The 25524-nt window shown below is 49.1% G+C and overlaps 1 protein-coding gene across 2 annotated transcripts in view; it reads left to right on the forward strand.

Moving 5' to 3' along the window:
* ABTB2 (ankyrin repeat and BTB domain containing 2) overlaps positions 1-25524 on the forward strand; it is a 174238-nt gene that overhangs the window by 104489 nt on the left and 44225 nt on the right. Inside the window, exons 1-2 of one of the 2 annotated variants that reach the window (XM_040495480.1) lie at positions 20541-20559; positions 24243-24389. Coding sequence is in view for 1 of the 2 variants with exons in the window: in XM_040495479.1 (XP_040351413.1) it covers positions 24243-24389 (147 nt within the window). In the remaining variant the exon portion in view is untranslated. Of the gene's footprint in view, positions 1-20540; positions 20560-24242; positions 24390-25524 lie in introns of those variants that run through there. The other variant, XM_040495479.1, reaches the window with a different exon arrangement.

Raw genomic sequence — 25524 nt, forward strand, 5'->3', positions numbered from 1 at the left:
ACACACACACACACACACACACACACACACACACACACGATGATTCGAAGGTAGGTGATCTGTCCCCAAAGCCCCTGCTCTTGGCTGTGACTCTAAACAGCTTGCTTTCCTTGTACAATTTAAAAGATATTAAGTCTTTATATTTACATTCAACTTTTTCATAAACTTGAGGATCACAGATCCTAGCTGCCAGGACATTTCCATGGAACCTAGAGCTGAATCCCTGAGGGTTCCCAGATGGCTCTGGCTGGCCCAAGACACTGAGGCTGTCTAGAATGATTAGGGCAGAGGAAGGTGCTAATCCATCAAGGAGAGGCGCTTTGCAGCTGATGTGAATTCGTTTATCTCCCCCTCCTAGCTCTTTGTCTGTTTATCCTCCCTCCTCCCTCATGGGCCCTGCAGACAAGCCTGATGTATGGGCATCTCAATCACTTCTGCTTCCCCTGGAGATCAAGGCCGGGCCTTGGGCCCTGAGGCCTCCCCGAGTAAATCAGTAAATTGGGGGGAGGGGTGCAGGGAAGGGATCAAAAGAGAATGGGGTCCTCTCCGCTTCTAACTACCTGTAATCTGCCGCATATCCTGAAGATGGGGGAGGGGGGAATCCCTTCCTCCCCTCCTTCCCCCCCAGCCAACCTGATCTTACAAGAAGCTGCCATCTCTGGGAAATCTGGAAGGACGAGGTCCTTCTCCATTTCTACAACTAAGATCTCTGAAAGCTCCTGGCGAACCAGTCCAAATCAGGAAGATTTTTTTTTCTTGAAAAGCACATGAAACTGTGTCCTGTGTTTTCCCGCCCTTCACACAAGGCCAGAAGTGGAAGACAAGTGTGAATTCTCTAAACGCCCATCAGAGCAAAGGAAGATGAGAATGTCTATATTTTCTTAGCTATTTCAAAATGCATTTTTAGATTTCCAGTGAAGAGATGTTTCCAAATGACCTCTCCTTTCAAGGAAAGAGCGCCCTCTATTTCAATTCTTCATTTTTCTTACCTTCTTTCCTCCAGCCTCTCTCTCTTTTTTTTTTTTTTTTTTTTTTTTTTTGCCATTTTTACTCTCCCCCTCCCAATAAGAATCACCAGAGATTCAGCCCTCGCCCCGCAGCACCTCCTTTCCCTTCTGGAGGAGACTGACCTGCCCCTGGGCAGGAGAGAAAACAGGTGCTGTTCTGGCTGGGACCATGCAGCTCTCTGTTCTGGGGCTTTGCTACCTGGAAGGTTTTTTATCAGGGAGGGACACATTCCACCCTGCCCTCCTGGCTCTTTAGCTGTTACCTAGGGCAGAAAGACTGTTCAGTTAGCTCACGGCTGACCTCCTGCAGCTAATTAGTGCCTTTAGCTGGACTGAGCAGCCCGGATCAGGAAAAGCTTTGCAAAACGGCAATTAGTGATGGGTTGCTTGTTGCTGCTTCCCAGGGCTTGTGGCCCATAACCAAATGGTGGGTTCCCCACTCAGACAGGGTCCTATCCAGGACTCTGATAGGCAAATCCTCTTAGGAAGGTGGGATCACAGGCACCAGTTCCTTTCGACCTTCCCCTCTGCCATCCCCTTCCTGTGGGGCTGGTTGAACAAAGGCGAATTCATTATTAAGTACGAGGGATGTGGCAGCTTACCTCAGGGTCCAGGATCTTTCTCACTTCTGATGATGATAACAGAAAGAGTCCATTTATGGGTTTGTTGAACTCTTGCAGTGTCAGGCATTGAACTTAGGGCTTATATGCATTTGCTCTCGTAATTCTCACCATAACTGCTAGAGAGAAGACACCATACCCATTTTACAGATGAAGAAGCTGAGGCCTAGAAGTCAGATAAGTTTACCCAGGTCACAGTGGAGCAGCTAATGACATTCATTTTTTTTTCCCCCAGAAGATATTTATTGAGCAGCTATCATGTGCCTGGCATTGTTCAGGCAACCCCTGCCAGAAGGAGTTTGCATCTTGGAGGGGAGCATCAGACACTAAACATCTAAGCAAATGAACACAGCAGTCTCTGTATCAGTGCTTCAGGAGAATTGAAAGGGCGCTCTTCCCTGCCCCAGCCAGGATTCCCAGAGGTCCCTAAGGCTGGCGGGAGCAGGTAGCATTACCCTGTAGCCTACGTGCCTCATTAGGCAGAGTTAGTCACCTGAATGTCCCCAGTCCTCAGCACTGCCAGCTAGCCATACGTTTTCATGAGGAAACCATTTCATGCAAGGCACCTTGGCCTTGTTTTATGAGAAGCAGAGCCAGAGCTGACATGGCAGGTATTCCTGTGATGCTGGCACCCCGATGCACAGCAGAAAATTGCATCTCCCCTCTGCGGGGCGGATCCAGCCCTGGCGCCTCCCTGGCTCAGCCTCGGCCTCACCCTGGGCGTAAGTAGTTGTCTTGTTATCAGTGAAAGTAACTCAGGAATTTCCCTTGATGGGAAGCCCTGGGTAATTCACTGTGGTTCTGGTGTTCTGGGTAGAGCCTCTGCTCTAGGCAGGCCTGGGAGTTCTCATCAGCTGTTACCAGTTCCTGCTTGAGGGGGGGAGCCCCCATCCTTTCCCCCCCTACCTCACTGAGTCAGTGCTCAGCGGGCCCTGCAGCAGAGTCCACAAATAGCTCTGCAGCATGATTTCACTCCGGAAGCTCCTCTGCCTGACTCAAGACCTGCTTTGGGCACCTCCTCCCAGGAGCCGCTCCCCACCCCACCCCCTCTGCCCCCACACCAGCTGGGGAGGAGCCAAGAAAAGGGGAAATCCCTTTACTGAGCCAGTAGAAAGCTGAGGGAACCTGGGGGGCCAGCTGCGGACACAGTGCAAATTTGGGGGGCAACTGAAGCAGACAACTGTGCAGATCTTAAAAAAAAATGTATGTCTATATGTATAATATATATGTATACGTATATACATGTGTATATGTATAAATGAAACATGATGAGCTGAAAAATGTCCACAAAATACAGGATTTAGTGTTAGGATCATAATGACATTATTTTTCACCTATTTGTGAAAAAAAAATATTGATATGTTAATATATACAAAAAACTATTTGAAGAAAAAGTATACACCATATTAATAAGTTATCTCTAGAAGGTAAAAGTCAATGAAACGTCCTTTTTCTTTATTGTGTCTTTCTAATTTTTAAATAATAAACGTATTTACCTTTACAATCAGAAAAAAAATATTTGGGTAAAAAAAAAAAACTAATAAACCAAACCAAAGTGTCCTAAAAGGACATCAGCCTCCTTAAATGCCTAACAGCACAAGGGCAACTGCTAACCGAATGCATGAAGTCACTGGGATGGACTGAGTGATCGCCCAGCAAACATCAGCTGCCTCCCTAGTCTGGAAGGACCACGCCAGTTCCACAGGGCACCTCCCTCACGGCCCCCAGCACAGGGAAAAGGGAAAAACACCTGTTTTCTCCACCATTCCATCTTTTGGGCCGAACACAGTGCCTGGCCCCAAGTGAGGGCTCAATAAAAATGTTTTATGAATGGATATACAAATCAATAGATATTATGCAATCAAGTATTGCGAGTGCTGTATGAGATAAGTGTCTGCAGATTTTAGACAGATTTTAGAGATTACAGGACAGGTCACGTTACTGAGAATGAAGGAAGCACACATGATGTTGTTTCTGGCACATTCCTTTTTTTTTTTTTTTTAAGAATTTCCTTATTTAATAACATTTCATAAACTTTTTACTTTAGAATAGTTTTAGCTAGGGGCGCCTGGGTGGCTCAGTCAAGCGTCCAACTTCGGCTCAGATCATGATCTCACAGTTTGTGGGTTCAGGCCCCAGGCTGTATGCTGACAGCTCAAAGCCTGGAGCCTGCTTCGGCTCCCTCTCTCTCTGCCAATCCCCCACTCACGCTCTGTCTCTGTCTCTCAAAAAATAAATAAACGTTAACAAACTTTTTTAGAATAGTTTTAGCTTTACAGAAAAGTTACAAGAATATTACAGCAAGTTCCCAAATGCCCTAATTTCTCTTATTATCATCTTAGATTTGTCGCATTGTACATTTGTCACAATGAATAAAGGTATATGGATACATTGTTGTTGACTAACGTCCGTACTCCAATAGAATTTCCTTAGTTTTTACCTCATGTTCTTTTTCTGTTACAGAATCCCGCATTGTATTTAAAGTTATCATGTCTCCTCAAGATTCCTCTTAGTTTCCTAGACTCTCCTTGTTCTTGGTGAGCTTAACAGTTTACAGAAGTACTAGTTGTGTCTTTTGTGGAATATCCTTCAATTTGGGTTTGTCTCCGGTGTTTCTCCTGATTCGGTTGGCATTGTAGGTCTGGGGGGCAGGAGGTCACAGAGGTAAAGTACCCAGCTTATCACATGCTGTCAACATGACGTTAACCCCGCCCACCTGGCTGAGACAATGTTCATCAGGTTTCTCTACTGGAAAGCTGTTCCTCTTCCGCCAGGCCTCCCCATACTGTCCTCCCCAGAAGGAATTCACCACGCCCAGCCCACACTTAAAGGGAATGAATGCATGCCTCTCTTCCTTGAGGGGGCTGCATCTCATACATTAGTTGGAATTATTTTGTACGAAAGATTTATCTATTTTCCCAGTCATTCATCATTATTAATCATGGATACATGGATATTTGTTTTCTACTTTGGATTATAATCAAATACTATGTTATTTTTTGATTGCTCAAAGTGTTCAAGCTTGGGCCTTTGGGAGCTCTTTCAGTTGGCTCCCGCATCACTTTGACACGCCCTATCATGCTCTTGGTGACCACTCTCTTACTTTCTGGTGCTATCACATGCTCCAAGCTCGTCCTTTGTACTGTTGCTCCATTCCCAGAACCTGCTGTTTCTCCCGTGGGACAGCGGGTCCTTTTATTAGAGACTGGCCTCAGAATCCTGGAGCTGGGCGTGGCATCTGCGCATTGCTCCTGGGCCGAGTGGGGCATTCCTTTCGAGAGAAGATTTTCAGAAACTGGGAAAAGCGAAGGAAGGAAGCCTCTTGCCGAATCAGCAACTTTACATGGACACCACTCAGAGTCCTGTGGCCTCTGCTTTGGGGGGTGGTTCTGTAAACAGGCAAATACATGGCCACAGATGCTTTAGGGAGGGGCTGCTCATTCAGGGTTCCTCAGGGGGCTGGCTTCCCCATTACTAACTTATTGGGGCTTTCTCTGCTTACCCCGGAGCAGATTTTAGCCCATTCTGTGTTCCAGACACTGCCCTAGGCTCTCACTGGACCCTCACAGCACCCTGCAAGGTACTTTAGGTATTGTTGGCCCCATTTTACTGCTAGAAAGGCTAAGGATATGCCCAGCATCCCTGGGTAAGGGACTAACCTGGCATTCAAACCTCAGCATGGCCCTCAAATTCTCTTTATTGGGCTGTGCTGCCTTTCAGTGTGCTCTGTGAACTCACTCGTTTTCAGTGCAGGAGTGGACTGTGTTGTCCCAAGTTCATGGGCCCACCCTCTCTGCTATCTCTGATCAGAATGGTCATCCCAGAAAAGTGTAAAGAGTGTGTGTGTGTGTGTGTGCGTGCGCGCGCGCGCGTGCACGCACACATATACACATGCCTGTCTGTCCATCCTACAGGCTCTCCAGGGGCTGCTGTGCAAATGTGCGGGGCCGCCGGCCGGCCCCGGGCGGGGCCCCGCCCCCGGTAGGAAGGTATATCCCACCACAGCCCTGGTGCTGGGAACTACATGATGGTTAGTTTCAGAAGAAAGTGAGCACTTTTAGGAGACCAAAGAACGAAGGCTAATGCAGCCCACAACAGGGGACCATGGCTGTGTACACATTTAAAGGCTTGTTTCAAAGATATTCAATGGCATAAGAAAATGCTTTACCATGTAATAAGTGAAATAATACAACACCGTAAGTTTAAAAACTATGTCAGTACTTCTTTAAGTAATGACATGATGGGTGATTCTTATTGTTTACCTTCTACTAAACTGTATTTTCTGTACTTCAATGCAGTAAACAGGCATTAATTGTTATTATAATAAAAGTAACTTAATGTAAAGCTAGTGAGAGAGCTTCATTCTTAGGACCATCCTCATCTAGGACTGATTTTCTTGTTAAATATGTTTGTCTTATTTTTTTATGTGCTTCATCCACGTCTTCTGTGGGGACACTCCCTCTAAGGAAGCCCATCCTAGCATTGAATCATTGCCAAAGAATAAGTGGCAAGACTTTTTAAAAAAAGTCACGTAATGAGATACAGCTTCATACCCCCTAGGATGGTTCTAACCAAAAAGACAGACAGTCACAAGTGTTGGTGAGGATGGAGAGAAACTGGAACCTTCACAGACCACTGGTGGGAACACAAAATGATCCCACAGTCACTGTGGAAGACAGTTTGACAGTTCCTTGAAGAGTTAAACATAGGATTGCCGCAAGGCCCAGCAATTTCACTCCTAGAGAGACTCTTAAGAGAAACGAAAATATATGTCCTCACAAAAACTCGTATGTGAATGTTCACAGCAGCATTATCCATAATTACCCCAAAGCAGAAACAAACCCAATGTCCATCAGCAAATGAATAGGTACACGAGAAGTGGTTTATCCATACAACCAAAGATCGTAGGGCCAAGGAAGGAGTCAAGTACTGTGCGTGCTATAGTGTGGATGAACCTTAAAAGCATTAAGCCATGTAAAAGAAGCCAGACACTAAAGACTGCTGCTTGTGTGACTCCAAGATAGGTGAATCCACAGAGACAGGAAGTAGGGTTGGGGTGGTGGTGGAGATGGACAGTGAGGTGTGGCCATGAATGGGTGCAGGGTGTCTTTTGGGGTGATGAAAATGCTCTGGAATTAAATCATGGTATGTTTTCACAACTCTGTGAATGTACTAAAAACCACTGAATTGTACCCTTCTAAGGGATGAATTTTACGATGGTGGGGGGCGGGGGGAGGTTGTATCTCAATTTAACAAAAACAATGGATTTTGACTTGTAAAGGCCGGCCCGGATTTCCTGGAATGGAAGGGAAGCATGTGAGCTCTTACTTCCGAGCTGTGTGATCGCGGGCAAGTTGCTTTACATCTTACAGCATCATGTTCTTAATGGTAAACTGGGAACACCGTTAAATCTCCAGTAAAGTGGGACATTTCGTTCTGACCCCGTGCTCCTTCTCCAACTCCTCCTCCAGACTACAACTCTTAACCGCTCCCCAAGGAGGCCGGCTGTCATCCCTGTAAGGGGAGCTGCCTTTTTACTTTTCCATCCCAGCAGGAGAGCCCCTCTATTAAAACCACCTCTTCCTGGAGAGACTGAGGTCCTGGGGGGATGGGGCAGGGAGAGGGCTCATCCTGCCAAGCTGTTTCCACTGTTTATTTGAAGAACTGAGAGTCAAATAGGCAGTGGCTTTTTCTAAAACTTGTAGTTAATGGAAATGTCACGAAGGTTCTAAGTTCAAAGCAGCCGTGGAGCCCTTGTGTTTATTTTTCAGATAAACACTTTCTTTCCCTTTCTCCCTTCTTCCCTCCTTTTGTCTCTCTCTCCCTCCCTCTGTTTCTTTTTAAGGTAAAAGAGTAGGAGAACTGGGGGCGAAGAGGGTGGGCTCAAGTCTGCAAAGCTGCTGTTTACCAGCAGCGGACTAGAGCATAACAGTTGGTGGCAGGGCCTTGCAGACTGTTTCAGTGCCCTTCCCACCCCCCCGCCCAGCTTTTGGATGAGGATCATGGCTGGGGAGGGCTGAGGTTGGCGGTCATGCTAACACACCCTCTCTCCTTCCTTTCTGCTGTAACGTCTGTGGCAGAGCGGTCAGCACCCAACAGGCCCTTGCCCTCTGACGTCTGCCCTCCCGGACATGCTATTGGAGGAGACTGATGTCACAGATACGGTTTTTTTCTTTCGCCTTTAACGTCATCTGAAGCCAAAGCCGTTATTTTGGTTTGCTTTAATAGTGCAAGTGTCCAATCCAGGTTCCCTGAACATGGGTTTTTCAACTTGCTAAGCATCTTCCATGTTCTTGGAACTACAGGGATGGCAGAGAGAGGGAAGGAGGAAGGCGAAAAATAATAGCCTTCTGCCCTTCGTAACCACTCCCGTGTCCAGCCAGAGGACTCGGCAGAGGAGCAGAGTTCAGCAGAGTCCAGTGGCAGTCACAGTGAGCCGACAAGGGCGGCGGCATGGACAAGGACAGCCTCCGTCCACTGTGTGCCCACTCTGTGCCTGGCATCGCCCTGAGCCCACATGCGTGTGGTCTCCGCTGATCCTCCCTCTTGCTTTCTGAGAGTGAGCATTTCAGACAGGGAAACAGGCTCAGAGGAGGTGTTGCTGGTCTGAGGCCATATGGCAAGTCAGCGGCAAGACTTGAGGCAGGGCCTGCCTGATTCGTAAGCTGGGCTCATAACCACTGCACTGTGGTCAAGGGAGGCTCTGGGCAGGTGGTGGCCAGTCCGCCGGGGAGAGAGAGAGATGGACACAGATGGGGGAAGCCGCCAATGTTGAGGCTGCAGTCATGAGCATTTTAGACTCTGAACCAGTCTGGATAGACACACACACAACACACCCCAGAGTTGTGCAGGAATCCTGGGCTCCCAGATTTGGGAGGAATGGCACCACAGCACATGAGGAACTTGGGGTAGAGGGAAGGGCCCCACCACGGGAAGGGCGTTTACTGGCGTGGACACAGGACCGGGACTATAGAAGCTGCTACAAGATGGAATCGGATTAAGTAAGAACTTTCTAGCTGTTGGAGCTGCACATGAGCTCTCTTAGGAGGAAGCGAGTCTGTGGCCCCTCAGACAGTGCCCTTAGACAGCCACTTGGCGTATTGGCTGGGCGTGTCGAACATCAGAGCCGTGATCAGCTGGAGCTGTAGGTCCTGGGCCGCAGTGGGGCACAGGGGGTGAGTATAGATAGCGTGGCGGCCACACGTTGAGCCTGCACCGTGGGGAAACACGAATGGGCTTGGAGGCCATGTGGTTTCTGTAGTCCCTTTCAGCCTTGGCTCTATAAATATGTATGTGATGTGCTCTGGTTTGTTTGGGGGGGGGGGCGGGGCGAGGGTAGGAGAAATGTCATTTGTGTGTGTTTTTCATAAAGCCCTGGGACAGAGTATCTCCTGAAACTTCGTCAAGGAGTTCAAAAGACTTTGATTCTTTCTCACCTTGGCCATCTGGCAGGTGGCTTGGGGGGGTGGATGGTGAGATCTCCAGGGTGACAGATTGCTTCATTCAGCCTCAGTGTAGTTTGGGGACATGCCGACTGGTTAATGATTGGAGAATGGGCCCGATGCCGGGGAACAGGATACCCTTTCTCTGCCCTCCCCTCACCCAGACGCACTGCCCACTGGTTGTGACCCCTGCCCCGGGCAGAGGCTGCGAAGTGAAGATGACTGCACTCGGATGGGGGCAGGAGAAACTCCCCGGGGGAGAGAGAAGGCTCATCTGCTCCGGCACGAGCGAGAACGTGAGGGCTCTGTGGGCGGAGGCCTCTGCTCCGATCATGGTGGTGGGGGGCAGTGTAAACAGAGCTGGGGCGCTGCACGTGAGGAAGTGAGGAAAGGCTGAGTTAGCAGAGGGGCGGGGAGTGGCGGTGGGCACCCCCCTCCTTTCAGTGCTGCTCAAATCCAAGAAAGAGCCGGCCCAGCTGTCTCGAGAGGACTTCCCCGTGCTGCCTCTTCTCTGGCCAGTAGCCAGCACATCTTGGGTCGGGGAGGGCCCTGGGGAAGGGGTTTTGCCCAAAAAGACTGATTCACTATTTCCACCGGGTCCGCGGGCCGTCTTGGTGGGCAGATCACACGCCAGCCTTGTAAACTCACTCCGCGCTTGTCCCTGTGACGTTTATAGCCCCATGGGGAGCTGGCTTTTTAATGAGCCTAATTTGAGACTATAAGTAGGAGTTTGTAAAACAAACAGTGAGGGACTCCGGCCAAAGCCCAAAGTTGCAGTTGAAGCGCATAGGGTCGTCACATACAGCACGGCAGACAGGCGGAGCTGCTGTCCCCAAGGCAGCGAGACAGGAGCTCCCCAGGGAGAGGCCTCCCTCCCGGGGAAGCATGTTGCAAGCTGTCTTTCCCCTGAACCTGCGGCATAGCAAGAACCCTTCCCAGGTGGGTTCTGCACGGAAAGCACTGAGAGTCCTGGGTCACCCAGTGAGAGAAGAGGACCCCTTTGAGAGTGGGCCTGTGTGCAAGTCCAGGACTAGGTGTCAGCGGGCCAGAGGCCCCAGCGGTCCTCCCTGGAAGACATCCCCATAGCCAGGCCTCCGAGGCCTCAGGGAGTGAGAGTCTCTCACCCAAAGACACGTGTGAGGAAATCCCCCATCTTCCTGGAGCTTTAATTCCCTTTTGGTGAGACCTGGTTTTCAAGTTAAGGAAGAGGTGGAGGGTGCTGATGTCTGTTAGGAGGGTCTGTTAATAAGGTCACCTCTCTAACAGGTGCCAGGTGGGAAGGGAAGTTCCTCAGCTCTCAGGTGGAGCCCTGAGGGCTCTTCTCTGTGCTAGAGTGCCGGGGTTTAAAGTGACTCAGGGGACACTCTGCCCACTCTGAAGTCATATTAAAGAAGTCCCTCCTGACTTGCCCCAAATTATGGACCTCTAGAATGGCGTGTGCTGTGGCTGTTGAAAATAATGATGAGAAACATGATCGGGGCACCTGGGTGGCTCAGTCAGTTAAGCGTCCAGTTTCGGCTCAGGTCATGATCTCATAGTTCATGAGTTCGAGCCCCGCGTCGGGCTCTGTGCTGACAGTTGGGAGACTGGATCCTGCTTCAGATTCCATGTCTCCCTCTCTCTCTCTGCCCTTCCCCCACTCGCACTCAGTCTCTCTCTCTCTCTCTCTCTCTCTCAAAAATAAACATTTAGAAACATGATTTAGGGCCATGGAGAATGTCCATGAAATATTAAGTGAAAAAGGAAGTCATTAAAGTGTATGGTAGGGTTCCTTTTGAAAAATTAAAAGTATAGATGTACACTCAGAGGCATTAGGTGCATATTCAAAAGCCTGAAGGATATAAGACCATAATGTTGATGGTGATTATCTCCATGTGGTAAAGTTACAGCAATGTTTATTTTCCTCTTTTTGCTTCCTTGGGTTTCTTAAATTAAAATAAACTGTGAGTGCCATTTCACAGATACTCACCTGGTAGCAGCCGAATGGTCTGCCAAGAAGGTCCCCCATGAAGGGAGCTTTCCAGCCCCTAGGTCTGAGCTAAATGAGGGCTAGAGTTGCCAGCCTAAGCCCTTAGGGAACTCGGCCTTGTGGACCACAGCCACTCTGCTCTCGGTGGAGTCTGACGAGCATTTCCACAGCCAGCCGGAATGGACAGCCGGCTTTAAGAAGTCATGGGGCCTCCACTGAGGCATGGGGGCCCTGGAAAATGGGAGAGATGGCTTCATTGTCGGATTTTCCATATGATTGCATTTGAACAAATGGTTCTATGGCTTAAAAATATTTTTGGAAACATACTTTACAGAAATCCTCTTGTGTTAGAGAAATCACTACGTCTGCAAATCACAGGAAACGTGACGGTTATAGTCTGGATTGTGTCCCCCACCCCCAAATTCATATGTCCTAATCCCCAGAACCCCAGCACGTGACCGTATTTGGAGATAGAGCCTTTAAGCAGGTAATTAAGGTAAAATGAGGTGATAGGAGTGGGCCCTAATCTGGTATGAGTGGTGTCCTTATAAGAAGAGATCAGGACACAGACACACACAGAGCAAGGTCATCTGTAAGACAAGGCGAGAGGCCTCAGGAGAAAACAGCCCTGCCAACGCCTGAACTTGGACCTGCAGCCTCCAGGATCGTGAGACTATAACCTTCTGTCGTGCAAGCCCCCCAGTCTGTGGTACTTTGGGAGGACAGCCCTAGAAAAACCAAGAGGGGGATATTTTTCTCTTGTAGAACATTCCAAGACTGGCAGTTCCTGGTGGTGGTCAGCTGCCTGGTGAGGCTGTCTGAGACCCAGCCCTTTCTGCTCCCTGCTCTGCCGTCCTTAACATGTTGGCTCTCACCCTGCTCTTGTCCCTTCACTCAGGTCCACCCCCTCCACCTCAGGACCATGGGGACTGGACGGTGCTCCAGCATTTGCCGCAGGCGGCCTGCCTCCTGGTTGCACAATGGCTGCTGCTGCACCTTCCTCAGATACCGTATTACACCAGAGCCAGTAAGAAAAGCAAAAGTTCTGCCAGCTGGCTGGGTGGCCTGTATCCTCTTAGATCAGGGAAAGCAACATCTTCGAGAACCCCTGAAGTCTTGACTATATGTCTCATTGTCCAAAACCGTGTCGCACAGGTATAGGGAGGCCAAGGAAAGTGTCCCCCAGAGCTCATAGTACATAACTATTCCAGACAGAATAGTTCAGGGGTTCGGATAGAAGGAAGGAATGGCATTGGATAGGTCACTGAGAGCATCAGCACAATTTCAAGCATCCAGTGACTGTTTTCATACATCTTAGTGGGGAAAGATCATGGGGTCCTTCAAGACCAGGTCCTTCAAGATCAAGTCCCTCAAGAGTGACACAGTGAAATTTGGGGTGTCCTCAGCTCAGAAATGAGCATTCTGCAGGGACCTCCTGTCTATAAATGAGCTTTCCTCCGGCTACCTCCTCTCCACCCTCTTCAACCCACTCTGGTGACATGCGATGTTATTCAGCCATATTGACCAGGGACTGTTTGCTTCTCATAAAGTCTATACAATCCCTTCAGGGTTCTTGGAGTGAGTGGGGGCTTTCTGAAACATCCTGTTATTTCCCCTCCCCCGCCATAGCTCATGACAGCACATAGCAAAAGCCCTCTCTCCAGATTCTGTCCCAATTCCTATTACTGACTCCAGCCCCCTCCTCTTGCATGTATTATGCTGCATTTTAAGTATTTGTCTACATGTCTTTCCTCTCCTCTAGGGCAGGATCCTGGGTCTAAGCACCTCTGTATTCCTAGTGCCAAGCTGAGGGTAATTAATTGGCCTATAAGGGACATTTGCATAAGCAAATGAGTCACGGGAATAGCACAATGCTAAAATTTCTGTAGCCCCCTCAGATACTCCAAATTTGAAGCCAGCACTTAATCTTGACACAGAGCATCCGAGGGCCTTAGGGAATGTGTTCTCTGTCACCAGGACGTAACTGCTTGCAAGCAGCCGCTTCTCCATGTGTGGGGGGTGGGTATGTGTGTGTGCATCCCATATGAGTTATGAAGGGGACACCACCCTCTGGGCTCTGGTGTCCCCTGCACACTTAGCATTGGGGTGTCTTTGTCCTGGCCCGGATTTCAAGGCCTGTGTTATAAAAATACTCCCGTTCTTTGTGAGTTACTTTTTTGAGCCGGGTATATTGAAAGTTGCCAACTACTTAAAAGTGACCTAGTGGGGTACGTGGGTGGCTCAGTCAGTTGAGCATCTGACTTTGGCTCAGATCGTGATCTCATGGTTGGTAGGTCTGAGCCCCATGTCGGGCTCTGTGCTGACAGCTCAGAGCCTGGAGCCTGCTTCGGATTCTGTGTCTCCCTCACTCTCTGCCCCTCCCCACGCACTCTCTTTCTCTCTCTCTGTCAAAAAAATAAAATAAACATTAAAAAAAAAAAAAAGTGATGTAGGAACATCACCAATTTTAAAGGTAGTCAAATACAGTTTTCATTTATTTGGGCTTAAAAATGATACCTTGCTGAATTTTAGTTCTAGAAATAGGATCTGCTACCTCTGTCTTTGATATTCAAGTGTTTCATGCAAAAGTTTAAAGAAATGCCCAGCTTTATGGAGGTAAGAGAGCCCAGGCAGCAGGCTGGGGGGATTTTGGATTGTACAGTCCCAGGGAAGTGGATCCTAGTCTAATGCTACCTCCCATCTGTTCACACGCTGCTGCCTGATTCTCTGTCGAATGTGCATGGGACCCTGTCACTCAAGGGCTTAAGCCCCTTCCATGGGTCCGTATTGCCCTGAGGACAGAGCCTGGTCTGTTAGAGCCTTGTGACTGGTGCCCTCCACCCTGGCCCCTCCCTGAGGCCTGTCACATTCTGCCCATCGCTGCACTACCCCTCTCAGTCCCTCCAAGGTGCTCTGGATTAGTACCAGGGTCAGCAGGCATGGCCCCGGGGCCAAATTTCACCGACACATGTTTTTCTATGACCCACAAGCGAAGAATGAATTTTACATTTTATATGGTTGAAAACGTTCATTAAAAGACGACTATTTTGGGGCGCCTGGGTGGCGCAGTCGGTTAAGCGTCCGACTTCAGCCAGGTCACGATCTCACGGTCCATGAGTTCGAGCCCCGCGTCGGGCTCTGGGCTGATGGCTCAGAGCCTGGAGCCTGTTTCCGATTCTGTGTCTCCCTCTCTCTCTGCCCCTCCCCCATTCATGCTCTGTCTCTCTCTGTCCCAAAAATAAATAAACGTTGAAAAAAAAAAAAAAAGACGACTATTTCGTGACATGTGAAGGTGAAATGTGAATCCATGTTGATACTTTCATACATGGAACACGGCTATGAGCATTTGTTTACATGTTGCATGTGCACATTACACGGGCCAAGTTGAGTAGTTGTGACAGAGACCTGCAAAGCCAAAAATATTTACTCTCTGACTCTTTACAGGAAAAGTTTGCTAACCCTTGGATTAGTACTGGCTCCAAGGGTGGGTGGAGAGAGGGCAATGGTCTGTTAGCCACCACCCAGGCTGCTCCAAATAAACACCATCTAGTACAAATAAAGTGTTTACTGTACAAACACAACTTCATAACAAGTTCCCATAGGGCCTCTCCCTAAACTATCATTGTTCCTGAACCTTTCTAAATCTTTCCTCTCCCTTGGAAGACCCATCTAAACCCTTCGTGAGACTGGTATTTACTCATCATCAGCTGAGATGTCCCTTCCTCCAGGAAGCCTTCCTGGACCACTAGGCCTGGATAGTCTGGCTTGGACACCCCTCCTCTGGGCTCTTTGTGCTGTCTCTAGCCCTTTTCACACAATCTTGACTTGGCTGTTGTACCATCTACCCTCCTTCCCTAGACTACAAACATCAAGAGGGTAGGGAACTTGTCTGTTCACTTTTCTATCCCCAGAGCATAGCTACCTCTGCACATGATTAGGTCATCTATAAATAGCTGTTGCATAAATGAGTGAGTGAATGAATGCAGAATAAATAACCCCTCTCTGGTGAGTAAAGCATGATTCTTTATCAGTGTAGACCACAGTGGTCTTTAGGAAAATAATGGGATAGATTGGCTTTGGGTTCATCCCTTCCTCCTAATGGTGGTAAGTACTTTTATACGGTATCTGATGGCTTCATTCCAAAGCCATTGGCCCTGGGAATCAGTGAAGCCATTTATAAGAATATTCCCATTTACTACATGCTTACTATATGTCAGGCATTTTGCTAAGTGCTCACTTAACCTCTTTTAATCCTCAATCCTGAGAGCTAGGAGCCTTTTACACAGATGAGCAGATTGAGGCTCAGAGATGTTAGGCAACTAGTCCAAGGTCACACAGCTAATAAGATTCAGAGCTGGGTTTTAAACCCTCTTCTCTCTGACTCATGCTATTAAATCATCTAGAGAGTCCAATAGTCAAAACCCTTTGGAATGGGACCCAAAGCCAACTGAAGCAGGTTAGATTTGTTAGAAGAACTCGAGCATAGTAAATTTCTGACTAATGTACTCATGATCTGTTAATAAATGCCTTGGCCATCTGCCCGGGACCTTGTGATATTTGCCTCTTTTTTAACCCCCAAGGGGTGAGTTGTGCACGTTTTGGGTGCTTGGCTCATTTATCCCTCTCCTCCCCTCTGGGCTGATGCCTGGAGACTTCTCCGCTCCCCTCTTTTTCCTACTGGCAGCACTGGTCTCTAACAGGAGATGTGGCTCAGGAACCACACCTGTCCAGGGTTTGCCTCTTCTCCCACCGCTGTGCCCACCGGTACCCCCAGGCCAGCACCAGCAGCCCAAGACTCCTTTTCTGGGTTAGTGATTCTGGTCGTGTGGTGTAAAGATTTCCCTGGCTGTCCCCGTCCTCAGGTACCAGTGTATTGCAGCCTGCACCTGTCACAGCGGCTGCTGGAGGTCTAGGCCACCATGTGGCTGCATCGTGATCACACAGGCTCAGTGAGGTAGGTACACAGCTGGGCTGAGTGTCTGGCAGGATCCTCCAGGAAGTGCCACTGGTGATGCAGCCCCTGAGTCACCTGGAGTCACCACCAGGTGAAGGTGCTGGTTCTCAGAGGGGCAAATTCTTGGAATGAGGCACACAGACAAAATCTTACCACCGCATTAGCAATGTAGAACTGTTTCTGCCTGGATTTCTTCCAAAAAGAATGTCCTTTCCTCTTACCTGTGTGTGTGTGTGTGTGTGTGTGTGTGTGTGTGTGTGTGTGTGGTAATATTTCTATAAAACAGCCAGGTTTTCCTTTTATTTACCTTTTTTTTTTTTTTGCCTCCATGAGCTCACAATTGCTTCATAATGGTTTTGTTTTTATTAAAAATATAGGTAGTAATTATTTAATCAGTAGGAAAAAAAGTATGAAGAATAATGGAGAAAAAAGTCATCTAAAAGTCTCCCATGCATAAATAACTATCTTTTACATTAGATGGCCCCCATTCCAGGCTCTTTATAGATAACTCAATTATAGTAGTTTCCTTTTTAACATTCACTTGTTTTCTTATATAAAAATTTAATTTCCGATAACTAATTTTCTGCCACATTTGAAGTTAGAGATACTCCTTTGCTCAGAAGAAACATTGGTCACCCTCCTCATTCTCTAAGGCTATCCTTCCCTCCCTACCCCCATTTCCCTAATAACAATAACATTTTACTAAGCCAATAAATCATAAGCATTGTAAAAAAAAAGTTTCAGAAAGCATGGTAATTCAAACATAGAGAGAACCACTCTTACCTCGGTGGCTGTGTGCATTGACTGGGGGAAAGGCTGATATTTTAGGGTGATGACCGTGTGTGTGTATGCACCCATGCGTGCTGAATGTGTTGCCTTTATACAAAAGTGGCTCTGTGCTGGCCTTGGCTCACAGGAATTACGGTGCTCGCCCACTGTGGGCCAAGGACGGCATTCAACAAAGGACCATGGTCATGTGGTGGCTTCTTTTTTTTAAGAGGCGGCGGTTCCAAGACTCATGCTTTCTGGTCACTCAAGCTCTTGGTGTGTTACATCAATACTTTGCAGAGAGGCCACCCAGAATCTCTTAAAAAGTATTCTAAACACCACGGAGATGTTTTTCCACGGGAAAAGCTCAGTAGGTCACTGTGAGTTTTCTGCTCCGTGCTGCCCAGTGTTGTGACTATTGCTGGTTTTTCCAGAGTTCACCTTTAGGTTTAATTTCCTGAAATTGATCTGCTTGGTTACTCTGGCTTTATTTCACTCTCTTGCAAAGAGGGGAAATGGCAGTGAACAGACTGCATTTTATTAGGTTTTTTACTCTAAAAAAATTAAGCAGCAATCCACGATCTCTACTAGTTTGTTCTTTTATGGGCTCCCAACATGTGTCCCCTGGGTCTGTGACAGAACCGATAGGCACCCTAATGACACAAGTGGCCAGAATGCCAGTGAGCCAGCGTCCCTCGTGGAGATTCTGGGCTCCCCCCTACTACTTTGTTGGGCTGTTGTTTTCTGGTGGCCCCACTCTCCCCCCGTAAATCCTCACCCTGCTGGGGGCTCCCCTGAGAATTGGGTGAGTCAGTCCTGAGGTCACAGGTGCTGTTGCCAGCTGGAGGGGAAGAGGGTGGCCCCAAGGCCAGCTCCCCAAGCGGGTCTGCTGCCAGCCAGCCCAGGACTGCTACAGCTTCCAAAGGGAGGTGAGTTCCAGCCCGGAATTCATGGTGAGGTTTGCTTTTTACCATCTTTTTAAAAGAGAACTGGGGATGCTGGCAAGGAGCACGCTGCACTTCAGCAGCCTTTGATCTTGCCCTTGGTTCTCTGGCCCCTAGCTCCCCGGGCAGTCGTAAATGTGTCTTATGATTTTACTGTTTAACAGTGAGCTCCTAGTCCCCTGGGCCTGACTTAACTGGAAGACCATCTTTAGCCAGTCGTGTTCTGATAACTCAGCCAGAGTAAGGTGTTAACCAGAGCGCAATTATGTTTGCTTTTAATTTCCTGACCCTGAAGAAGAAAGGAAAGTGCACTGCTAATGGGACTGGGGAGTGGAGAAGGAAATGTGCTGTCCCTGGCCTTGAACGGGGGAGAGCGGCATGTGAGAGGTGGTTGTACGTGGTGCTCTGGATTCCAGGGTCGGACGGGCTGGGTCAGAATCCTACCTCTGTCATCTTCTAGCTTAGTGACCTTAGCCAAGTGACCCAGCCAACAGTGTGCCTCATTGGTAAGTGGAGCAAGTGATAGTATTAGCTACTAGCTACTAGAAATAAGACCGCTGCGAGGGTCTTCGTGTGGGTTCGAATGGTTCATCCCATTCCTGGCATAGAGTACCTACCACTCGCTACGGGGTAGCCCATCTCCATTCGTTATTAAGCCATGGTTAAACCCCATTTCCCAAACTCAGACCACGCTCCTGCCTCCCGGGCTCTCATCTTCTCTCAGTTGAACTTTTGGGCCTCACAGTATCATGGTCTCACCTTCAGATGGGTCCTGGCCAAGAGTTAAATGAGCTATCAGTTATTCTTGATGAATCCTTTTTGCATGGATGATTGCCAGTTCACCAGGTTTTTTCTTCTTACTTCCTTCGTCTTCCCCTTGCCTCAACACCCACCCCCAACCTTAGAATGTCAGGAGAAACACCACTCGGTGAAGTTTCTCTAGAATGGACTATCCTTACGCTCCATTTGGGTCTCTCTGAAAACTATCCATGCTTTAACTTTTCAGCACTTTGTTTCAGTATGACTAATATCCAACACTGGGCATTAAACGTGCTATATATAAAATTCCAGATCAGAGAATGGAAACACTTTTTAAAGAGTAAAAAAGTGTTGGATTATGTGCGCTGTTTGGAAACCATTCAGCGGGGCAATATAATTTTTATTTTCAGAAGCTTATGGATTGAACCCCACCCAAAGCTTCCAGCTCCTAAGAAAACCAGTAGAATCCACCCTGCCAAGTTTCCTCACAAGGGCAATAAAAGAGTAATCCTCTGCATCCCGGTTTTCATTTTAAAGAAACAGGAGACAGGCGGTGGCCTCTGCCGTCTTCACAAATGAGCTTCCCTGAGCCGGTTGCTAGTGAGCCCGGTGGGCAGTGTCACAGGCGGGGGTGGGAGAGGGTGCTGCACACACAGCCTTGCACAGACACCTGAGCCCACTGCAGTCACGCTGCCCTGAAAACATTTACAGGTCTAGGGAGGGCACTGGTAATAGCTTGTTGAGTTGCGGGGACAGTTATATTACAGTCTTGATGGTGTTTTGATGACCGGTCAGAAAAGCTGACCCATAAATCTATCCAGTTTTCACACACAAAAAAGGACTTCTTCTTTACCCTTAAAGTTGAGTGTGTGTGCTGCGGAGGGAGACTGGAGCTATGGGGGAAATTAAACCATAGGAAATAATAATAACAGGGTCTGTTTGTTCCCACTGTTGACAGTTCAGAAGTTAAAGAGTAGAATGAAAGCGGGGAAGAAGGTTTGGAAGGCTACACTTCAGTGCTAGAGCACACAGAGAGGCCAGACTGTAGGGTCCCGGGGCTGGAGAAGACTCTAGAAGCCACCGACTCTCCCCGAGAACAGAATGAAATCCCCATTGATTTGGCCTTTGGACTAAGCCCTGCTTCTGAAAAACCTGAGCACTGAAAGTCTGGTTTGTCAACCCAGTGTGCAATCCATCTGCTTCTGGCGTGGCGCTTGCTTGGGGGAGCTGGCAAGCTGCAAACTGAAACCCAGGTTGATTCCTGGTTGGCAACCCCTGGCAAGAAGGCGGGGTTCCCAGGCCTCTGCTCGGTGGCTTTCCCATGTAACTCAAGGGCGCCCTCTCTGGGCGCTGGTGGAGAATCAGCTGGGAAGAAAACGTGTTGCTTTTCCAAACCCAGGGCTGGCACAGAGCCAGGTGACCAAACTCACAAAACAAAACAGCTCAGAGAAACAGGGAGCAGATACGCGTAGGCTTCTCAGCTCTGCTGATTTCCTGGGAGGTGCTGGGTATTTCCCCCGTTCACTGGCAGAACTGTTTTCATCCTTAAATTTCAGAGAAAGAAAGTTCTAACCTGTGGAAAGGTACTTAAATGCCCTTGTTGCAGGGCAGTGGGGAGTCACGGAAGAGGACTGACCAGAGTAAGGGCCGGCAAGGATGGGACAGGACTGGTGGGGGGAGACAGGAGAGGAGGCTGCTGTAGCATCTGGTGAGGGGAGACAGTGGCCCGAACTGGGGTCCCGGCAGTGGCGGATGTTTGAGATGCTGAAGTGGTAAAAGCAGCAAGGCTTGTGGTTGATCGTATGCGTGCAGGAGGAGGAGGGAGACTTGATAAGGATGACTCATGGGCCGTCCTTGTGCAATTCGGTGGATGTGGCCCCGTGCTCAGGAGGGGACGGTGGAGGAGGGAGCCGCAGCTTTAGGGGATGAGATAATGAGTTCCGAGATTCAGGAGTTGGGCAACCGCATTGAGAAAAATCGAGTGAGGGAAGATTATGGTTCTGTGTGTAGACTGAGAAATGTGGAGGCTTCACCTACAATCAAAGTACACTCGAGTGGAACACTGTTTGAACAGAAATGCTGATTTTTTATAGAAGGTAAAGGATAACTCCATCAGACTTACTGCCTCCTGCTGCTCCCGACTCAGTAGGTCATGTCGCAGTAATGATCTGAGTTGATGCCTGTGGGTTTTCTTTGTGACTTTTACAGAGTTCAGCAGGATTGATCAGGGATGTCCTTGTGAACTGATCACAAGAGAAGCATTCCAACATGCTTTCTTTTCAATCATGACTGAAATAATCTTTTCTAAAGATTTTATTCAACGGAAAAAAGAGAGAGATGCTCTTTCTGTGTGTTGGGGTGGGGGGAGGTGTGCGCACACCTTTCTGTGGGGGGGGGTGTGCGTGCGTGCGTGTGTGTGTGTGTGTGTGTGTGTGTGTGTGTGTTTAAAATCCCTTTTTCCAGAATGACCTTGCCCTGGGCCCTATCATAAGGCTGGGAATTTGTGTGGGGCTAAGAAGGCACTGACGTGTTAAGAGAACGTAAAGATTTTCCATCTCCACGGAGAGCTGTTGAGGAGCAGGCTTATAAGAATTTCAGATTGACATAAAAAAGGCTTTTGTAAGGGCAGATGCAGAAGACAAGTGGTGGAGCTGCATTCTGGAAAGATCCGAGGGAATAAGAGGACAGCCTCCATCTGTAGACTTCCATGGGCGGCCTCCAGGGATCCTTGGCAAGAGGTGCCTAGAGACCCATTAAAAGGAAAGTGCTGTTTCTGGATCTTAGTTTCTCTTTCCTCCTGTCAGACCCCGGGGCCCAAACAGAATGGAACCCCTCTTCTCACAAATCTCCTAGGGTTGTTTAAAGGACAGGGCGGCCACAGGTAGGCCGCCATTTCATTTCAGTAGCTTGAGAGTCAAGAGATCGAAATTCTAGCCCCAGTTCTGTTTCTGACCCTCAGTATCCTTGGGCACATCTTCTGGGGGCCTCGGTTTTCTCATCTGTAAGATGGGTGCAGAGAGTACATCATGAAGTTTTGGGGATCCAGTGTGATCATGCGGTGGGGTTATCACAGCACCTGGCATATAGTAAGCCCTCAATGGAAGTCAGACGTGGCTGTTCACTGGCAATGGCCGCCCCACCTCCCTTGCCGGAAGAATACATTACTCCGTGTTAAACGTCTCTTAAAAGCAAAAGGTACTACGCAAAAGCTCTGATGCCATCAATTATTATGATTAATAATAGGTTCATAATTACTTTTGCCACAGTATTAAGTGAAAGCCCCTCTGCTGGGTGATGACTAGGAAGATAGGAACCGTTATTAATGGAGCTGCCAGCTCGTGTTACTGGATCCATTGACATAATATTTCTCCCTGGGAATCCTTTGACAAATCGGCTGAATTTCCTATTCCCTTGCCCTAAGCACTGTAAATTTGATCCACATGTCCCCAGTGTTGTTTCTGTAGATTAATAATGAAGAAGGGAGGGGAACACAGCCTGCACAGGACCCATAGATGTGTGGAAACTCTCCCAAATGTTTGGGCTGTCTGTGGGTTAGAGCTTATAGAGTGTGTGTGTGTGTGTGTGTGTGTGTGTGTGTGTGTGTGTGTGTTGGAAGGGGTGCAGATTCCCTTTCATTTTACTTGTTTTAATGCTCAGAGCCAGCTCGCCCTAATGGGTTTGGGCACTCAGCTGTCAGGGAGAGTTTCTGCTTTGGGGAACAAGGCTGGGGCATAGGGGGAGCCCAGTTGTGCCCTCCCCATCCTCCCACTGGGAAGCATGCTTTGAGGAAGTGCTCTGATGCCCTGCGTTGCTGCGTCAGCACTAGATTTGATGGGAGGGGCCGCTGCCATCCCGGAGGGCTGAAGGGGGGTTAAGGGGGCAGTGAGGCAGCACAGAGGAGGGCAGGGCTGATTGTCAGCTGAACCTGCACAGCGGTCAGAGAACTCTGCCCGGGTCCCGGCAGAGGAAGAGTGTCATGTGTGTTTGCCCCACGGGAGAGGAACACACAAGACGCAGCAGGGGGCTTCCTGGGTGAACCAGGCGGTGGTGATACAGCGGTATCAGCACATGCACAGTCCACCGACCCCGGGGCAGCCACGGGAGAGCCTTGGTGGTGCGCTCGTCGGACGTGAGCTCACGAGAGGGATTAGGTGTACACATTTGAGAGCCCGTCAGATCCAGATTCAAATCCTAGCTCCGCCTCGGAGTTGAACAAGTTATTCAAACTCTCTGAACATCAGTCACCCAATATCTAAAATGGGGCAGCAGTGCCTACCTTACAGAAAGAATAAATTAAAAAAATTTTTTTTAATGTTTATCTTTGAGAGAGAGAGACCGAGTGCAAGCTGGGGAGGGGCAGAGAGAGAGGGAGACACAGAATGCGAAGCAAGGTCCAGGCTGTCGGCACAGAGCCCGACGCGGGGCTCGAACTCACAGGACTGCAGGATCATGACCTGAGCCGAAGTCGGACGCTTAACCGACTGAGCCACCCAGGGGCCCCTAGAAAGAATAAATTAGAAGGTGAAAATTAAGCCTACATTCCCAGCATGTAGCAAAAATGAGAGCGACAGCCCCCAACAGAGCATTTCCTCTGAGCCACACGCTGGTGCAACATTGACATCCAATAGCTCATCAGTCCTCACAGCCACACAATGAGGGAGGTGCTCTCCTTATCTGCGCTTAACACGCAAGGACTCTGAGGCACAGAGAAGTGCAGTAAGTGGCCTGAGATCACACCGCTGGTTAAGTGACAGAGCCAGATTCGGGAGCCCAAACGTCCCAGCTCCAAGGCCCCGTCTTCACCGCGCTGCTCGCTGTCTATAGCAGTCACCATCCTCATTACATTTCCGTGTGCGGGACAGGGAATTCTAACCCAGATTTGGCCACATCCCAGGGGCTCTCCAGCTATCTCAAGGCATTTTAAGAGATATTCCCAAAAGTGACTGATTACGGTCCTGTGGGTATTTTTCTTTAAAAAAAAAGAAAAAAGAAAAAAAAAGTGCAGGGGGCTATTGGACAAAGATGCATTGATCACAGGAACAGCAGTTACCAAAGGCTGGGAATCTCTGTGGCCACATGCTCTTGAGAACCAACATGTAATTTTAAGCCAGTCTGATCGTGCTTTTCTCGTGCTTTCTAAGAAGCCACACAGTGAGTTGGAGAAATGTACAGACTGTTACCCCCTGGGATTGATTTTGACGGCTCTTCCCCTCTGGTGCTGAAGTGCTAATGAAAAACACTAATTGAACTTGGCCAGTGGCTGGGATGTTTCCCCTCCTTGGAGTGGAGAAGACAGCATCTCCTACACCGTGGTTTGTCCTCGTCCCCTTCTTGGCAGGAAGAAGGAAAGGGGGCAGTATGAGGACGTGAGAGGACTCGGGGGGGGGGGGGGGGGGGGGGGGTGCCCCCGCGGGGGGGGGGTGGGTGGGCATGGTGGACATTTACGTCCCCTGAGGTCCATGAAGGCAAAGCCAGGTCTCTTCGTCACCCTATCATCCTGAATGGAGCACAATGCCTGGGCCGAGGGAGGCGTTGTAAATATCCAGTGAATGGAGAAGTGCAGGAGTGAATGAATTCCCGAATGGCCCATGAGCTTGTAGAGGCCAGTGCCAAGAAACTACCTCTACAAGGGGGCCCCTCCTCGTTCTGGCTTTTGTAGAAGTCAGATATCCTCAAGTGCAGCTTTGAGATTTGCCCACTGACCCCACACCCCACCCCCAACCCCAGGAAGGACCTTTGCTTCCTTCCTGAACTTACCTGTCTGCCTATTTCCCCACAGGCGTCCTCTCTCTCCCTGCGTACTTCAGTCCTTACAATGGCGGGTCCCTGGGCCACGATGAGCGAGCCGATGCATACGCCCAGCTGGAGCTCCGGACCCTGGAGCAGTCCCTCCTGGCCACCTGCGTGGGAAGCATCTCCGAGCTGAGTAAGTGGGGCGTCCCAGTCTAGCTGGCTCTGAGGGAGAGGTCGGGGAAGAGCTCACCTTTTGGATTCTGGCCTCCTCCTCTTCTTCCTCCTCCTTCAAACTTCCTGCCTTTTCTCTGCAAGCTGGGACCCTTCCAGGCCAGAGAGTGCAAACTCATGGCCCACAAACATGTATGGTTTGATTGGCCTGTGGGCTTGATCATACACAAATCTGGACTTCTGGTTTCTCTTGAAACATCAGATGACCATTCCTGCATGGCAGTGATCAGGGGGAGCCTGCTTTCCCTACGCTGTCATCTACCTTGGTATTTTACAGCCTGGCCCCAAATGCTCTGCATCTATAACTGTTATTCTTCCTTAAAAGAAAGCACCGCCCCCCCCCCCCCCCCCCGAAGTCTCAGTGTAGAAAATGGAAGATAGAAGCAGAGCTCCTCTGGCTGAAGGGAGGTTGTGTTGGCGTGTGGCCTCAGCCCTGCAGTGACCCTGGGCTGCTTCTCCTAGGATCTCAGGGCTCTGCAGGACACGGGGGAATGCCTTGGTCTAGGTCATTACCGTTTGGCAGCTGCTTGAAAAGAGTGTGTTGGGGGAGAAATCTCATTCATCTCCTGATCTCTCTGTCTCTCTGTGTCTCTCTCTGTCTCTCTCTCTCTCTCTGTGTGTCTCTCTCTGTCTCTCTCTCTCTCTTTCGTCCCAATTATTTAAGAAATCAAACTGCCCACTCCTCCTTAGTTCTCCCTTCCTGTGCCATGGGACCTCCCAGTGGTGGGCGGTCCCACATCCAGGGACAGAAGTGCATGGTGTGGAAACAGATGGAGTTTCACTCAGCTCTCCCCCTTCCCATTTCTGACTTCCTTGAGCTTTCTGAATGGTGAATGACAACCTTTTTGCTTCTTCAGGACACAGCTTCCTCCCTCCCTCCATCCTTCCTCTCCCTTCCCAGAGCGGGAAAGAAAGTGCCTGGTTCAAGGTCACAGAGCAGATTCATAACAGGGTTGGGAGAGAAAGCAGGACTTCCAGCTGTCTGTCTCCTGGGGGCGCCACAGCAGTCAGGGCCGGTACATAGCTGCCCCGGGACCCTGGAGGAAGTGGGTTCAGGTATGTCTGCCTTAAGTGGCCACCCTTCGAATTGCTTCGGG

The sequence above is a fragment of the Herpailurus yagouaroundi genome, unplaced genomic scaffold (assembly GCF_014898765.1).
Source record: "Herpailurus yagouaroundi ecotype Mexico unplaced genomic scaffold, PumYag 187, whole genome shotgun sequence".
NCBI lineage: Eukaryota > Metazoa > Chordata > Mammalia > Carnivora > Felidae > Herpailurus > Herpailurus yagouaroundi.